Genomic DNA, 17,357 nt, shown 5'->3' with positions numbered 1-17,357 from the left:
TTCTGAATTGTTTTAATTCATATAGTTATTGGGGGGTGGACCAAAGGTAATGCAAGTAGGAGTACCATCACAGTACATTGAAATCAATTGACTTACTTTTCAAATGTCACTAGTCTTGGGTGCAGTTTTAATTTAGTCCAGCGGGTGGCAGTATGCGACCACGCAATCAATGCGTCACTATGTGCCAAACATCTCAAGGTCAAAGCTGGGTGTCACCGTCAGTCAGCTCTGCTAAATTCTTTTTGTGGTCCATCTGCTATTAATTTGAGACGAGTAAGTCCGTGTTAAGCAACGGTAGAAGAATACAACAAAGAGTTTTTCCGTGCAGTTGTGAAGGGAGAGAGATGGGAGTAACTCCCTTTAAAGCCAGTCAGGAGACTGAGTGATGATAGACGGCAGAAATATGGTTGACACAGTGAAGCGGAAGGAGACTGAAAGTGCACTTACACAGAGTCTCAGGACGGACGGCCGTTTAAACTGTCAAAAAAGGGAAAAGGACGTTGACACCGGCAGCAAACCACAGACGGAGAGAAGTTGTCCGATCGGTCACTCAGAGTTTAATCTGCGCTCAGTGGAAAGTTCTGATTTCGTCAGACTGAACCCCGGGCTTTATCTAAGTACCCTCTCAGGGGAGGGACGGGATTGGGGAAAGCGGGGGAGGATTTTCAGACAATGACTCTTTGCCACAGGGGCAAAGTGGTTGAATGGAGCCTGGAAAGACAAAGCCAGTAATAAGCTGGACATATGAGAGACGGAGAGAGGTTTAAGAGTGCTGCTCTGTGTCCCGGAGGACTCAGCAGGCGTTTACTGCTTCATTCCCTTCACCACCCCCACCCCCCTTCACACGGCTCCTTTTCTCTGGTGGAACACAAGCTTTTACCTACAAAAGCCCCACCGTCTCACACTCGCAGGTCCCCATCCTGTCCTCCGTTTGTTTACTTCGCTGCCCCCATAATGCAGGGATTAATTCCTCAAAGCCGATTTGAGCTTCGGCAAAGAGCAGAACTTTTGTGCTGGGGAAGTTTCCCCTTCACACCAGCTTAGAGGTGGACTGCTCTCCCCTTTTATGCCGCTGGCTTTGATCTTCACACGGAGCAGAGGGACGGACGGAGGACGAGAAGCGTCTCCTCGCACAGCTGGGAATCACTTCTTACTGAGGTGTCGTCTGCTTTCCTGTGAGCCTCTTTCAATCGTGCTGGTCCCTCTCTGGACTCATGTGTCCTTTGCCTTGACAACAGTTTACTTTATTATAATGTTGTATATCCTTTAGCGATGAAGTCGATCAAAAGGACTTGTTTGTGTACTAATGGCCAGGACATCACGTGCAGAGCACCGGGGGAGATATTAGTTTCACGACTAAGTTTTTCCCCAACAGCACAAAATCTAATTGTTTCTATTTAATCTTTTTTATATTCAGCTGGTGCAAAAGGACATTTGGCCTTTTTGCTTTATAATCCAGTCACAGGAGAGAATTAAATACACGTAAGGCTCCATGAATCCATCTGACTAATAGGGCCCGTAGCTTTTTAATCAGTGAATTACGTGTGCGAAGGTTCAGCTTGAGCTATCGAACAGTAGTACGCTTCGAGGCTGCTGTAAGTAATATATTTAAAAAGGTGTAGGTATCGGCCCTTTTGATGAAGTTATTTAAAGGCCTTAAACAAAGTGAACGTGGTCTTGAAAAGTTGTTTTTTTAGAACAGCTGTCTATATTTTGCATTTTGAAACATGATCTGGTTTAATCTCTCACAAGAATCTCTGCCCCTCATTTACAGTGAATAAACAGGCAAATCTAATCAAAGATTTACACTCAAACCGTGCAAAGCGTGTTAATACCAACTAAAAGACCCCCCCTTCGCCAGTGAGATGCTACCGTGGGAGATGTTGTTTGCATACTAAGACATCACATTTAAACTAACGGCATTCATAATATTATACCACGAGGGAGCGGGACCCAGGGAGCAGTCGATTAGGCCGCTGTTCGGTTCATTTGGCATGCGTGCAGCTGCAAGATGGCTCATGACCCCCAGCAGCCAAGAGTCACGTGTCAAGGCCCTTAAAATGTCATCATTTACATTATGTAGATAGCAGCCAATGGCTTTCTTTAAGAGTAGCTTTTAAATTGTATTTCCCAAATAGAATAGAATGGCCTTTACTACGCTTTAATTCAAACCCACAATTTGTCCATCAAAATGCATTAAGAGTCTTTGGAGCCAGCAGCTTGATTATCATACACTTAAACTGGATAAGCCTGACATTGTCATCGCATCTCAAATGCACACAAGACAATGAGGACACGCTTCTGTTCGCTGCGCAGCCTCTGAGAGCTGCGTGTCGCTGCGTGGGAGCCTCAGAGAGCTGAAGCCAGCGATGAAACTCATTAAGTCTCAGGCTCCAATCCTCAACTCAAATAAGAAGTTAATATAAAAGTATGGATTGCTCCTGCAACTACATGATAAATAAGACATATTGCACCCGAAAACTCGTGCACTGTGGAACTTGAAGTAGATTTGCACACATGATACACACATACAGAGCTTATTGGGTAGTCACTGACCTCAGTGGGCACACTCACTTCCACATCAATCCCATAATAACTTCATTTGCATTTACAATAATTTCCCATTCGCTCAGTACTAGTCCAAAGGAGGGCGTTTTTCTAATATAACCTGAGTAATATAACCTCTGTCCAAGAGACAGAACCTTATTAAGTTCAGAGAGAAAATCAAAAACCACAAAGACAGGCGAGGAGAGTTAACCAGAAGTTAAATCTTGTTGTAGGGGAATACGATGCATTAACCTTTCACAATTGGATAATTAAGTATTACAAGACGCCCAGGAAGCCTTAAGGGGGGAGGATTGAAGGCCTTCTGTTCATTTTAACCTCATTCTCATCCACTTATAATGTAGCTGCTCAATGCATCTAGCCTGTTCCCGGCAACGTGCCACAAACCAGAATCTGCTGGGAGGGTCTTTTTTAAGGGATCAAATATGGTCAAAACTGAACCTACATGGTGGCTAACTTTGGCGCTAACCCTGTTCACTATTATTCATAGCAAGCAACTTTTCAAACACGTCAACAGTAATCAATCTGGGGATAGTATGCCAAAAAAAAAAAAAAAACGTGGCGAAAGCTGTGTATTTGCGTGGAACGCCCTCCTGCTGTTAGGTGAAGCTGGCTGATGGGCCCGAGTGGATGATTGCTCGTGTGTGGGTGTGTAGGTTGTTACCTGGAGCAGATTGGTTCTGGCCTCCAAGCTTGAGGTTCAAGAGGCCTGGTTCCCTCAGGTCCTGCAACCGTTATCTTCCATTAAAAAAAGAATTGCCAGTCAGCATGTTGAAACGTTCACATTCTGTCAATTGACACAAACAGATTGAGTAGGGATGGTGGCATTTCGGTCTAACCTCTTTTCTGTTAACTTTCTGTCTTTTGTTTCACTATGAGGTCGACAAGCAAGATGTTATTTGATTTATTGTTTTGCAGTTGAATGAATCTCAAGTTTTGTACCAGCTTTACCCAGAAGAACAGGCATGCATAAGCATGTTAAAAAAATAACAGTATCAAAACATGTTTAGAAACTCATTATGTATTCACTGTATAGCAAATCAAAGAATTTAGAAATAAAAAAATTGTTGAGGTAAAAAAAAAGGTGCAAAATATTTGTCACAAAAGGTAAAAGGAAAATGAAGTTGAGAAAGTCAAAGTTAAATAAAAGGCAAGTTTAGCCCGTCATAAAAATGTCACAGTATATCAGAAAAAGTCCAAGCTTGTCAAATAAAATACTATGTAGAAAAATATGTCATATTATAGCATGTCGGACATCGGAGTAATAAAATAGTATGTTGAAAAAAAAATAAACTACCCCTTCAAGGAGGCTTGGGAAAAACTAATTGTTATATAATCAAAGCTTAGATGTTAATTGCCAACAATTGCACAAAATGATCAGTAAATAACTGGCTGAGGCCCCAACGACCTACCGGCGACCAGTGGGCCCAGAGGCTGCAGGCTGGGAAGTGTATGGAATAATGAACGGCAAGTGTACAACTCCGGGCGGATATTTACTCAGTAAAATGGACCCCGGTTATAATGCATTTTCCTGGACAAGCTGGATTGATTGGAAAATATGTAAACCCAACTACTTGGTCTTCACTCGTAATATAATATAATGTTGTGAGAGACCGAATGTCAAGGAACCTTTTCTAATAAAAGTTCCAAAAAACCCCAACAAAATTATAGTTAATAAAAAAAGAAAAAAAATGTTACAATGTAGCATATACAGCACAGTATATGTCGAAAAACATAAAAAGTCACTATGACCGATATAACCCATAAGCCTGAAAAAGAAATAAAAGAGCACATCAAAAGACAAACCTATCGTATAGTGTCAAAACATATCAATTACATCATAGCATGTCCAAAGAAGTCATAGAATAGCATGTAGAAAATTATAATCTGTCATAAACACATTATTTACAAGTAAAACACTTTAGAAAAGGTGTATTTTAGACAGTTGTTTAATTGTTAATGGTATTTTTAAACAAAGAACAGGCAGAATTACACCAGGTGGAAGATGTTAAACGAGCAACTCTTCCAGCTAGCTTAGGCTAGCAGCTAGCTTAGCATAGCGGTGCTTTAAGTGATCCGTTTGCCACTCACCTCCCTCCTGTTTGACACGTGGATGAATTCCTCTGCACAGTTATCCGCTGTATGTCGCGCCTCGGATTGTTTTACTTCCAATGCAAAAGGCTCTATCCGTCTTAAGCTGGCGACTTGCTCTCTCGGATGTGCCCTCCTCGGATGTGCCGACTGCAACTAGCGGCCGTTTCCGCAGTCAACTTCCGGTTTACTCCCGGAAGTAAACAAAAGTACGTTAACGTTAAAATATTTAGTCGCATTAATCTCAGCAACATTAATCGCATTTATGTTGACAGCCCGTTTTTTTTTTCAAATACATTTCAAAACATAAAACAAAACTTATACAGCATTTTATTGAAAGGGCCTTGCCATAAAAGTTTAATAAACGATTATTTTTGTGCATTGTGATGTCATAGTACTAGACCGACATATGTTGGATGATTCTTTTGTAGATAGGCATTTATATGTAAAATGCAGCATGAATAAATATATTCATAAATATATGAAGGAAATATCAGTGCAGATTTGTGTTTGATGTGATTTATAAACATTGCCATTAAATTAGTTATCCAGTAGAAGTGATCAAGTGATCAAAATATGCCTCTCTGTATCTTCAGTTAATTCTGATTGCAACCCCTAAATACAGAGTATTGGTTGGGCAGCAGTGAAGTTCTACACTGCATTCTAAAATAGAAGACATAGAAGACAAGAGGAAAAAACATTTGCCTGTATTGGAGATTTTTTAATAACACTTTCAATATTGCAACAGCCATCTGATTTTCTTTTAACAGGTAAAAATCATCAAAAAACAAAAAGATTTTTTTTCCTCCCAGTTATGTATTCCAAAAACCAGAGTTTCTTGGCTGTGGCCCTAAATTCAAACAAATAAAACCCTTACACAGTGAGCATATATTATATTCAACACATTGTTCTTCAAACAAATTATAAAAATAGATTTAGCATTTTCAAATACATATTTACAGTATTAAACATATAACATAATGGTCACAGTTACATGGAGGGGGAAAGATGTGGAAGTTTCATTCATCGTGGTGAGGAGGTCCAGTATGTGTTGTGTGTCTTTGTAGCGTCTGTGTGTGTGTGTAATTCAGAGCGTTTTTCAGATATTAACATGTGTGTGATAACATCTATAAGGAAATATGAGTTTACTTGTTGGACCAACGGTTACAGCGAGTGGACTACAAGGAGAACAAACAAACAAAACTACTTTTTCCCCCGAATACAAACCAGTAACAATTTCCAGTCCAAAATGTCTGTACCTTGTCTTGGGAAAATCAAATAATGCCCCGAGAAAAAACGTCCTTAAATGTCCAGTATAGAATTGGTTTGAGAGGGAGGGGGATCAGAAAAAGTAGGAAGGATCTGCAAAAAAGTGCAACCATGTTGTATGACAGAGCACGATATTCACAGCAACGTAAAATCAACATGATGATCCAACAGCTACAAAGAGAAAACAAAATCCATTAGACATTCTTTAATATTGTGTCCTTACTGCAACACACACACACACACACACACACACACACACACACACACACACACACACACACACACACACACACACACACACACACACACACACACACACACACACACACACACACACACACACACACACACACACATTGTATTGTGTACAGAAAATCCAATTAAATGGACCTAAACTGAACTGTACCAACCTCAGTATTGAATACACAGATACTGTGTGCGGCCAGTAAAAACCCTCCAGTGTTCCTTCCACTTCCTGTGTACAAACGACTCATTTGTTCAGCTATAAACTCGCCATATGAAAACAAAATGACTAAACAGGAACAAAACTAGAGGACATAACTCTTTTGTTTGTCTTTTTTTATACACTAAGTTAAATAAACCCCCTTGTGCTCTTTTCTGCAGAGGGTCGTTTTACAATCTGTAAACATAAATAAATATTTGAAGCAGGTCATCTTCCAGAGTATTAAACATGGTAGTGAGAGAGGCTTTGGAGGAGGATTATTTTTTTACTGAGATGACAATCAGCAGGCTAAAGGGAACAGTAGGGAACAACAGAAAATAACTGGATATAAAGGACTATGTAGGACTAAGTAACTATGAGTGGATGTAGTGAAAAGGACAACAAACCACAGATTAAGAACAATCAAAAAGATTGCTCCTGAAAGTCCAGCATATCGTCCCCCATGACCTACAGCAGCTGTGTTCATGACATCAGCTCACCTCACACACCGGACCCCCGTCGTGGGACCGCACAGTCTTTCTGCTAGTGCAGCCATGTTTGAGCTCATTTCAAAAATGTTTTTTTCATCGGATGAGAGACCTCCTACGTACGATGATATGATCCTGTATCTGCTCGGTAAAATCATCTCCTGCTAAAATCAGCCGACTGTTGTAAGAGGAGAGCAATTCCACCCGCTACAAGTGCAGTCGCTCCTGGCTTTGGCGACTTGGAGTTTTTAGTGACTCAATGCGGCCGTAAGGGGAAAATCCATTCAATACGTCCAATACGAGCACCCGTCGCCTCCCGCTCAAAGGTCAGCCTCGGGCCGACTGATCCAGAGCCAGGGAGGTGGAGATATCGAAATACATACAGAGGTCACTAAACAGTCAGGTGACCCCTCTGCTATCCCTCAAATGTGACGAGCGCACTGCTCGCAGAAAAGAATCTCGCGCTCACTCGCTCTCCCTCTCGCTCTCTCTCTCTCGCTCCCTCTCTCGCTCTCCCGTTCTCACTCTCTCTCTCCCGTTAGACCTGCACACCGCGGCCGTGCATTTGGATGACCTGGGCTCTGAGGGTCTGGATGGCAGCCAGGATCAGCTTCTGGTGCTCAAGGGAAGTGATGCCAAGACTCAGTACATCTCTGTGGAGAAAAGAAGTAAGAGGAATATTGGTAATGATGTCATTGGTGAGGGACTCCATGAGCATAAAGACAAATATGCATCTGTACTTTGTTCCAAAGTATTTCTCAATAATATCAAACATCACCAACAAAAAACAAATGAAGATTCCTCAACATTCACCCTTCTGTTGCCATGTGTGCTGTATTATGCACCATGAGAGACGTCTTGGCTTTTACCAAACAAGAGGTCTTTGTGAACATACATAAATATGAATACATAATATAAATACATTTATATTATTCAACAATCTTATTTATTATCTTCAGTATAAAAAGCTGGTGCAGTCCTGTGCGAATATGCATTAAATAATTATACAGTTTATTCACCCTATTTTAGGGTTGCAATAAATGATTTTCTTCTCCCAAGAGAAACCGGATTGGTCAAGGAGCCGACGCAGATTTAAAGATGAAGACGTCGGCTCGGCAAAAGCCAAAAAAAAAAGGTCTTCTTGGCTTCATTTTAATAAGATAAGATAATTATGCCTACTGGTTTCTCCTTTAATTCTTGTCGAGTAAGAAAGCCCATTATACTTCCCCGAAGGCCACGGTGACGTCTTGTGATGCCAGTTACACTCTAACACCGTGCATTACATAACACAAAGAGCAGTAAATTCAGCTTGTTAAAATATTCTGTTCCTTTAATTATCTTACTAAGCCACCGTCTCTGGACCAGGAAACGAAAGGTCACGTAGTTATGTAAAGCCACTTACTGTACAGTCATCCGGGCCACAGACTCCAAGTAGCAGTAGCCTGCAGCAGTGAAGTTGTCCTTGTATCGGCCCATGTCGACTGCGTCCAGCCACTCTCCCACCGAGTTGAAGGACGGGAAGGAGGGCAGAGGCCTCTCTGCTATGGTAATGGATGAACTCTGCAGGGTTCTGCAGGACAAGAAGCAGGGGGAATCTGTTGGAACTACCGCACGCTCCACCGTCCATTTGCTGAGCCCACGCGCTACCGGGCCGTACCTGCGGGCCAGCGTGGAGGAACCGATGCCATCGGGGGAGCGAATGCTCTTGCTGAGGGCCGAGTGGATCTGGCTGAAGCTGGGCCTCTCCGTCCTCTCCTTCTGCCAACAGTCCAGCATCAGCTGGTGGAGATGTGGAGGGCAGTTGACGGGAGCCGGCAGCCTGAAGCCGTCCTCGATGGCCTTAATCACCTACGGGATGTATGGGGTTAGAAAGAATCCGCCACAGAACAGAACAGAACCTGCTTGGATAAATAAGAGAAGAAAAGCTCTTGTTTTCCCTGGTAACTAAAAACGCCACCTATAATGTTCCATTGCATAGCTTGTTTAGCTAGCAGCATCCTGTAAGGTCACCTTGTGAGGCGAGCACCAACTGCAGAATTTCACAGAAAGATACTGCTAACCCAAACTACACGTATTCAGCGATGTCTCCACTCAAAACTCAAACACTAGAACCGTATAGTGAGTGGTGAAGCGATTATGGGAGAGAGAAGAAAGGATCCCGGCCAGAGGCCGTCTGCGGATTGAAAGGTCACGCCACAGGATATTCAATGTCTCAGGGGCGCTTCACAGGATATTTGATTGGGTATTACAATAGTTGTGCTGCCATCAGCGGAGCATTTTAGTCAAATATTTGAATTTCTTATAGTGGAATTTGTTGTTTGTCTGTGGAATAAAAACCACAAGATAAATTAGAGACAAAACAAATTATGGGATTTGGGACACAATGGGTCATCTCAGCTCAGCGTTTTTTAAATCCAACCCTGTGAGACCTCACTGTCTCCCAGCAGCAGAGCATCCTGAATGGCGCTCGCTCCTCCATCAAACCAATGTTGTCTCCACTCAAAACCCATTCAGAGAGACACCTCGCAGGAGATGTCCTCCCAGGGTACGCAGGGGCCCACAGTGCGTCCTCCTCCTGCACCACTCCAAGAGATACAATCTCCTGAAAGGAGGAAATAGTTGGAGCACAATAACAGAAATGACATCCATCAGCGGCATTATTTCCTGAAACACTCTTTCTTCTCTCTACCAAGCGGCAGCTCACTCCGCCGTCCCCTCGGCCCCTTAAGCTCCCATCGCACTAAAGAGCGTTCATAAAAGGATTTTCACCATTTGACATTTTCCATTTAATCAAAACGGGGAGGTAAAGGGCACCGCGGATCACAGGTGGACCACCAGCAACAATTCCGTTATGATATAATGTATCAGTTTAAAGTGGATTAATATCCCCGGCGCTCCACAATCCTGACCTTTGGCCTCACAATTGGGAAGTTTGATAATATGAACCGGCTGAGGGGAAAGTTTCTGCTCGGGGGAAACGGCACCAGGGGGGAAAAAAACAAAACATTCTTCCGCCGGCTGAATAACTCATGCGTATCAAATTTGAACCCCAAAAAAGAAACATGCTAATAATCCGCTGATTTTGAACTATGCTCTTCTCTGCATAAAGAAGAGGCATTCATTTGTGATGCCAGTAATTTGAGAGGCCATTAGCATAATTACCCTTAAGAATCATCCTTTTGCTGCCCCGTGTGTTGTTGGCTTAACAAGAAAAATAGTCTCAAAGAATAATCTTCTGTCTTGCCTCTTTAGCAGACTTTCATCACACACTTTAAAAGCACAAAGTCAAATAAAAAACACCTTTTTGTTTTGAGAAGGACAAAAACGGGCACCATTGTGTCGGTTTCTACTGACGATCGACAGGGTCGATCTCCTCAACCCTTTAGATTTACTTGAATGAAGATTTCTTTCCAGAAGAGTTTTAACCCCAGGATGGCATTCTGGGAGAGGCGGGGGGGCACTAGAAGGGGTTCAATGCGTCCTTAAGAGAAAACAGGATTGGTCATGGAGCTGATGCGGACTTAAAAGAGGGGGACTCGGCTCGGCGAAAGCTTTCGGAGGCACTGTGGCTTCTTGGCCTACTTTTAATAAGATCCAAGCTGGGCATGAATACGGAGTTCATTGATAGAGGGGGGCGAAAGAGGGAGGGAGACTTAAAGTGCAGATATTCTATAAAAAAGGAAGGGAGGGGAGAATATAAAGGACATGACTGGGGAGACTAATGGAAAAGCACCCTCCTATCTCTAAGCTTTTCCCCTCACAGACGCCCACACACACACACACTCACGTCCTGGTTGCCCATATCCCAGTAGGGTCTCTCTCCATAGGACATGACCTCCCACATGACAATGCCGAAGCTCCAGACATCTGAGGCCGAGGAGAAGCGGTGGTACTGGATGGCCTCTGGAGCGGTCCACAGCACCACGCTCTTCCCTCCGTGCTGCAGCAGGAGAGCAGCCGGTGAACGGGTGTGCAGAGTTCGTAGCAGTTAAGCTTTAATATTCTTTGAGAAGCTTTTTCAGCAGATCAAAAGAATGGGTTCACCTCGAGTGGAACCAAAAAGTATTCAGGGAAATAAAGCAGCTAAAGATATATATTCTGGTTCCTGAGAGCTTAATCGTATGAACTGAACCTGGCCAGTCGCATAGTCTCATTAAAAATATCAACACTGCCTGGTAATATATGTGAACGTGAGGCTTCGTGCCACTCTGATGGTCATTAATTAGAAAAAAAACTGAATCTAAAAAGTTTTTTCCATGTTTTTGGTATCACTTTACATACTTAAAATACCATTTATGATTTACGGTATGGTCCCAATTAAAGGCACTCATGAATATCCCTAATACTCAACATAATTAACAATAGCCATAGCAAATTCTAAAGCATTTCCTAATTTGACTCATTAGGTCCAATGTCATAATACCTTCTTATTGCTGGTTGTAATGCATTGTATTCTGATCGTCATTCATTTTAACCGTCCCTCTATGATCCTTCATACTAGCTGATCATGGCCCATTATAATTGTGTTTATAACAGTGTGTTCTCACCTGCGAGGTGTAGATGGTCTCTATCTTGTCCTCCTGAAGAGGTCTGAAGCCGGACACCTTGCAGCCCAGGTTAGAGTTAACCAGCACCTGATTGGTAACATTTGGAGGGGAAACAATTTCAGTGGACAATTGAATGTTTATGACAAATTCTGCTGTGCTTCGTCTTTCTGCAACGTCACCCCTGCGTTTGCAGTCCCATCAGGGAAGTGATTTTCAACAGTATTGTCTTGTCTGGTAAATAAAACCTACAGCCAAGCGATTGTCAAAGACCTTGTCAGACCCAGATGAATTGTATGCTCAACCTCCCCCCCCCCCCCCCCCCCATCTCCTCCCCCCTGCTCCCTTACCTTGTGTGCGGCCAGCCGTTTGTGGATGAAGCCCATATCGGTGAGGTACTTCATCCCCGAGGCCACACCGGTCAGCATATCCATCAGCTGCATTACGCTTAACTGGCCTTCGTGTTTCTGAGGTTATGTGTGACAAACGTGAGAGAGGAGACGGAAAAGAGAGAAAGGCGACAGGAAGGAAGTGAACGGAAAAGGAAGGACAGAGGAAGAGAGGAAACACTGTGTATACAACGATCCTGAAAAGAACCGCACATCTGCTACTACACTACAATGATGTGCTCGCTGGGTTAAATCCCTTTATATGGACAATAAAAACAAACAGGCTATTAATTCATATCATTATAAACCACGCCGCAGTGGTTCACAGAGCAGAGGGGCACAATAACAGTTTACAGAGGCTTACAGCAGAATCACTCCATTTGTGTCGTTAATTATGGTACATTTCCTTATTACTGCAATAAGCCCAAGTACTGCTGCCCCAGGACTGCATTATAATAATAGTGCATATAGGATCATTAGAGCAAAAGCCCTTGTTTGTGAAACGGCCGATAATGACGGGGCTTAACGCTGTTATTAGACAAAGAGCAAACACGTCTGCATATGTGCATTTAATCACACAAAACCTACCCTGAGGAAGGAATCTAAGGCCCCGTTTGACATGCTCTCCACGATGATCATCATGGTGTTACCTGGAGGAAGACAGGAGGGCAGATTAATAGGTGAAATCGAGGTAAAGCGGAGAGAATCAAGGGCGGGGGGAGTAAAGTGAGAAGGTAGTAGAGACGTGGAGAACCAGGGAAGGAGGTGTGGGGGGGGGGAGAATAAAGTAAGTCTAGTCCACTTGGCAGCACGGAAGCCATTGTGCAAAGCAATTCTTCACCCAGTGAACTGTGGTGAAGCCAGAAGCACCAGTGTGATGCCCTGCCTGTCTCAGAAAGTTTAACAACCCTCAGACACTCACTCGCACACATTCCGTGCAACCACAGCCGATACATGCATACACACTGGGGCCAGGCACAGATGGCAGAGATCCAGCAGTGCTATGAAGTGCACAGAAGAGGAAAATGAGACTGCAGCTGTCGGAGTGCAGCGGAAAACACAGAGAAAGGGGGAGTGGATTCAGGGAGCTAGAGAGAGTAAAATAAACCTTTATGGGTCCGTACAGCGCTGAGAATGATATACGATAAGCAATCAGTCCCGGCAGTTTATGGAGGGCACATTACAAAAAAATCACGACTTGGCATTAGGACGTCCACAATTGATGGTTTGCCAGATCAGCGGGCTCTCAGGAAGCCATTTGGAAAAGGTTACCAGCCGCAGCACTGTGGGTCGGCACAGAGACACGGATACGGCAGCCAATCCCGTCACTAATGCGATGCAGAGGGTTCAACCGTGTGTGGGTGTGTTGCTCAGGATGACAGATAGAAGGAGCTACTGGAAATAATTATATAGCTTTTGTCAGGTGATCTCCTGCTAAAAAAGCGTTGTGTTTCAGATGTTTAACAGAAATGCAGAGGGGGGGAAATTGATTGTCTGACAGAGCGGGGGAGTCGGGGGAAAAAATGCTTTCTGCTTCGGCGTACAAATTGCGTCTAACGCGCTCGTAAGTCAGAATCTGAAGACGGATTGAAAAGCAAACACTTTACTCCTCTGCTTCAAACAGCGAGTGGCAAAACTACGTCTGGTACGCGCTCCGTCAGCCTGTCGGAGGAGCTGAAGGAAATTGAAATATCCCCTGGAGGAGAAAATATCGCCACATCCTGAAAGAGGACAAACCTCGTCACAGCCAATCATACTTCACAAAGCGACCTAGTGGACTCTGATCTTCACCGTCACGCGCCGAAGTAGCAGCCGCATTGGATCGGATTAACAGCTCGCTAGATTCTCCCACCGACGGTTGAGAGTAAGAGCAGTTTGCTCCCTGAGATGTTAAAATACTCCTGGAAGGTATCAAATCACCTTATTGCTATATCATAAAATCAGTGGTGGAAAGTCATTTGGTACATTAGCTTTACTACTGTTATTATTTACAATTTTGATCTATTTAAAAGGGCATTTTATCTGAACTTACATCATGTCACTTGATAATGATCTGAACTATAAAGAGCTGCAAATGGGATTTTTGAAGCTGGACAGTTCTCATTTCTAAATTGTGCTATTGGTAGTTTTACCTTTTAAAGCAAAACACCTGCTGTGTAAAACGTACGCCGGACGGTTGTCTTTAGCACTCACTATCCATATTTGTTCAAATATTAACCAATTAATACTGTGCAATAGTAAGCTTTGAATGATTTTAGAGAAAACAAAACTGTCCCCCAAAATTCTGAGTGATGATTCACGTGGCCTTACGGTGAGAGGATGAGAACATGCGTTAGGAGGCTGCCTGCAGGAGGGCGCGACGTGGTGGAGGAGATGGAAGAGGGCTGATTGAGAACGACGAGGGCGGAGGGGAGGCAGGGGGGGGTAAGTGATGTAAAGCAGGTGGTTTGTACTCTAACAGTATGCGGTGTGTGTGTGCTGTTTATCTGCATGCACGTGTGATCTCATGCCAAGAGAGAAGCAATCAGGTGTGTGACTGATAGTGAGAGAGAAAGTGAGCATACAGGACGGCCTCTCTATGTGTGTGAGGGAGCATGCACGTGACTTGTCTATAAATTACTGTGTGTGTGTCCGTACATATGTACATATGTGAGTGTTTGCGCACGTGATAGTGGAAGAGATTGGAGAGGATCTCAGTGCCCCGCTGGGCCTCCAGCACCAATTACTGTAGCCTGCACATCTGCTGCCATCCTACTGAGCACAGAGTGTGTTTGGGCACCGTGCCACACACGCGCACACACACACACACACACACACACACACGCACACACACACGCACACACACACGCACACACACACGCACGCCACTGCGGCAGTAACAGAAACTTCTTCCCCCTTCACCTGCCATTCCCATTAACCTGTGCCTCGTCTCCCTGTCCCTCCCTCTCCTCCTCTAACGTTTTTCTTTTCCCCTCCGTCCTAATTCTTCTCCGTCCTGTTTTTCACTCTAGGACCTCAATTGCTACATGTCAGTCAAAAACGGTCCTCGATGTGGCTCGGATGCGAACGGAAATCCCTTCTCTCTGCTATTCAACCCGTTTCTTCTTTTCCATCCTCCCTCTCTGCTGTGAGCGCTGACCCTCCACGCGTGTGATATTGAAGTGGACCGCAGTGTTCTTCCTGATCCTTTCGCCTCCAGTGATACTGACATGGTTCCCGTTCTGCTTCCCTACAGCCTGACTTCTTTTTCCCCCCCCCTTCCTCCTCACTAATGGAGGTGATGAACCCCCTTTATGACAGCGGAAGTGGTCAAACCATCCCATTCCTCCTCCGATCCTCGGCTACCTGGGATTTGTCTCCTTCTGTGCTTCTTTTCATCCTCACCCGCTTTCCTTCCTCACCAAACTGCCTTTCGCTTTCTGCTCGATCTGCGTCACCGGCCTCCTTACCGGTTGTGATGACGCCTTCCAGCCGGATAATGTTGCCGTGGTCGAACTGCCCCAGGATGCCGGCCTCGCTGAGAAAAGAGCGCCGCTGTTTTTCGGAGCAGCCGGCCCGTAATGTCTTTATGGCCACCGGTAGCTCTCTCTTACTGGGGAGCTTCAGGCAGCCGCGGCATACTTCCCCGAAGTCGCCTGTAGGGGGGAACGGACAGACAGGGGTCAGCATCCCTCTAGTGATTGATGAGAAACCAATGAGAGAGAGAAGGGGAAGGAATATGGCACAGCATTGCAAGTCACCGTGATGCTATGGAGTAATACCTGTGCAAAGATTAAAGGAAAGGGAGAACGGGTGGTTCGGGGGTCAAGTTGGAGCAGAATCAGATGGAGAAATACAAGAGGGATGAATGAACAGACACTATAACCGGAATGGGACATGAATTGGGATCAAAGGGAGATCAAAGATGGGGGTCCGGGTGCAGGTGAAACAGTGGGACATCAAGTGCGGCCGAGGCAAAAAATGGAGCTTGATTCGGAAAGAGCTGAATTGGTTTCTCCAATTTGTCTCAAGGCAGGTCGAGTTGAAGTGAACTGCAGCTGTCGATGGCCTTCACTCTGCTCTCTGCCTTTGCCCTTCCATATTTCACAGTAGAATTGCTTAAAATGATTTTGCTTCCGTTAAAGAAAAGGAGCACCAATACCCTTTACAGCCATTGTGGTGTTCACGTCCTGCTGTAAATTCAACGGAACACTTTGCCAGGTTACACAAGATCATTTTTCTAATCTCAAGTAGCTCTACTCCGCCAGTTAAACCGGAGTGAAATGGCTTCTGTGCCGCTCTTTCTCAAGTCCAAAACAGGGTCTAACAAAGAGCTGAAATGTGCAACAATTGTGCGTTGTTACCATGTGAAGTACAATCGCTTACCTGTGTGCACTATTCTCTCTATCTTAATGCTGGAGTTGTCCAGCTCTTTGGCGAAGGCGTGCACGGCCTGCAGCAGGTCATCGCAGGTCTCCGGGTCGATGTAGGTCCTTCGGGTGGGGATCTTAACTGCACACACAAACATGCATTATAAGGCATTCCGGGTAACCAGGTTAGACTCAATCGGGTCGGGCCAAACAGAACTCTGCTGTGAACTGTGACATCTGTGCCTAAAGAGACGTGGTCCGTTCATGCAGCAAAGATCACAGTGCAATCAGGGGCGAAGGGGATTAAGAGTCATAGAGTGGTGGGGCAAGACATCGACAAGACAGCAACCCCTAATGTGCGCTCCACACGCTTGTCTGCAACAAAGAAATGCATCAAAAGATGAAAGTCAGCGCTGGTCCCATTGGAGAAACGTCCCAATGATGCACAAAACAGATAGAAGGAGCCACACTCGGACTGAGATACCATTAAACTGTGCATGAGGAAATAAATATGGATGGCTGAGCAACAGACGTCTGTTACCATGGCGAAGCCGCTTGCTCAACACAAAGCATTTCTCATGGCCGCATTGCTTTCTGCTTTATTGAGGCTGCAGTCGGTGAACAAATTGGCATCACTGTGTCCGCGAACAAAGCATTTCTCTCTGATTATTGAACATAAGACCCAAAATGTTGTCGAGGAAAACAAGTCCATGCTCTTTTTATCCAGGGACTGGGATCGACAGCTCGGGGTTACCATTGACTTCTGATCGTTTTCTGCGTGTCAAATCACGTGCAGGCTTCCTTTAAACATCTCAGTTTATCCGTGGTTATACACAGCATAGCAAAATATTTAAAATGCTTTGCTCGTGGCGGATTTTTGGTCGACTTGTTATTTGATGCATACAAAATGCTTGTGTTTATGTTTTCGCAACTTGCCTAATTCTCTGTTTCTGTAAGTTTTGACCTTGCACATCTCCAGAGGGAGAGAAAAACCCTGATGAAAGGCTTCCAGCGCTCAAGTCTGACTTTGGGTTTCCTCCATGCAGCTTTAGTCAGATCACAGGGCTCCTCTTTTTGTCTGTTCCTGCTTGCTTCAAAATGTTATCTCACTAAACACACACACACACACACATGCAAAATAACAGGCTCACACACAAACAATATATTCTTCAGGCAAAAAATGTGGACGTTCTTTGTAGAAAGTAAAACGCAGAGGATGA

At 44.4% G+C, this 17,357-nt stretch overlaps 1 protein-coding gene and 1 long non-coding RNA gene across 7 annotated transcripts in view; both read right to left on the bottom strand.

Moving 5' to 3' along the window:
• Nucleotides 1-3,271: 3,271 nt before the first annotated feature.
• Nucleotides 3,272-4,833, bottom strand: LOC120826236 (uncharacterized). Its single transcript, XR_005713224.2, has 2 exons — nucleotides 4,657-4,833; nucleotides 3,272-3,303 (listed from the first exon to the last, which is right to left on the bottom strand). It is a non-coding gene; the product is annotated as an uncharacterized LOC120826236 (long non-coding RNA).
• Nucleotides 4,834-5,356: 523 nt separating this feature from the next.
• The window catches only part of epha10 (EPH receptor A10), a 111,655-nt gene continuing 99,654 nt past the window's right edge, over nucleotides 5,357-17,357 (bottom strand). For 3 of the 6 annotated variants that reach the window (XM_040188344.2, XM_040188340.2, XM_040188342.2), the window contains 9 exons: nucleotides 16,154-16,279; nucleotides 15,238-15,423; nucleotides 12,377-12,438; nucleotides 11,750-11,866; nucleotides 11,403-11,489; nucleotides 10,643-10,795; nucleotides 8,513-8,703; nucleotides 8,258-8,425; nucleotides 5,357-7,508 (listed from right to left, as the gene is read on the bottom strand). In XM_040188344.2, coding sequence (XP_040044278.1) covers nucleotides 7,394-7,508; nucleotides 8,258-8,425; nucleotides 8,513-8,703; nucleotides 10,643-10,795; nucleotides 11,403-11,489; nucleotides 11,750-11,866; nucleotides 12,377-12,438; nucleotides 15,238-15,423; nucleotides 16,154-16,279 — 1,205 coding nt within the window. In that variant the 3' untranslated portion in view covers nucleotides 5,357-7,393. Of the gene's footprint in view, nucleotides 7,509-8,257; nucleotides 8,704-10,642; nucleotides 10,796-11,402; nucleotides 11,490-11,749; nucleotides 11,867-12,376; nucleotides 12,439-15,237; nucleotides 15,424-16,153; nucleotides 16,280-17,357 lie in introns of all 6 variants that reach the window. The other 3 variants (XM_078081188.1, XM_078081187.1, XM_078081189.1) reach the window with 2 other exon arrangements.

The sequence above is a fragment of the Gasterosteus aculeatus genome, chromosome 10 (assembly GCF_964276395.1).
Source record: "Gasterosteus aculeatus chromosome 10, fGasAcu3.hap1.1, whole genome shotgun sequence".
NCBI classification, from domain to species: domain Eukaryota; kingdom Metazoa; phylum Chordata; class Actinopteri; order Perciformes; family Gasterosteidae; genus Gasterosteus; species Gasterosteus aculeatus.
This window is presented reverse-complemented; position numbering and strand designations above follow the sequence as displayed.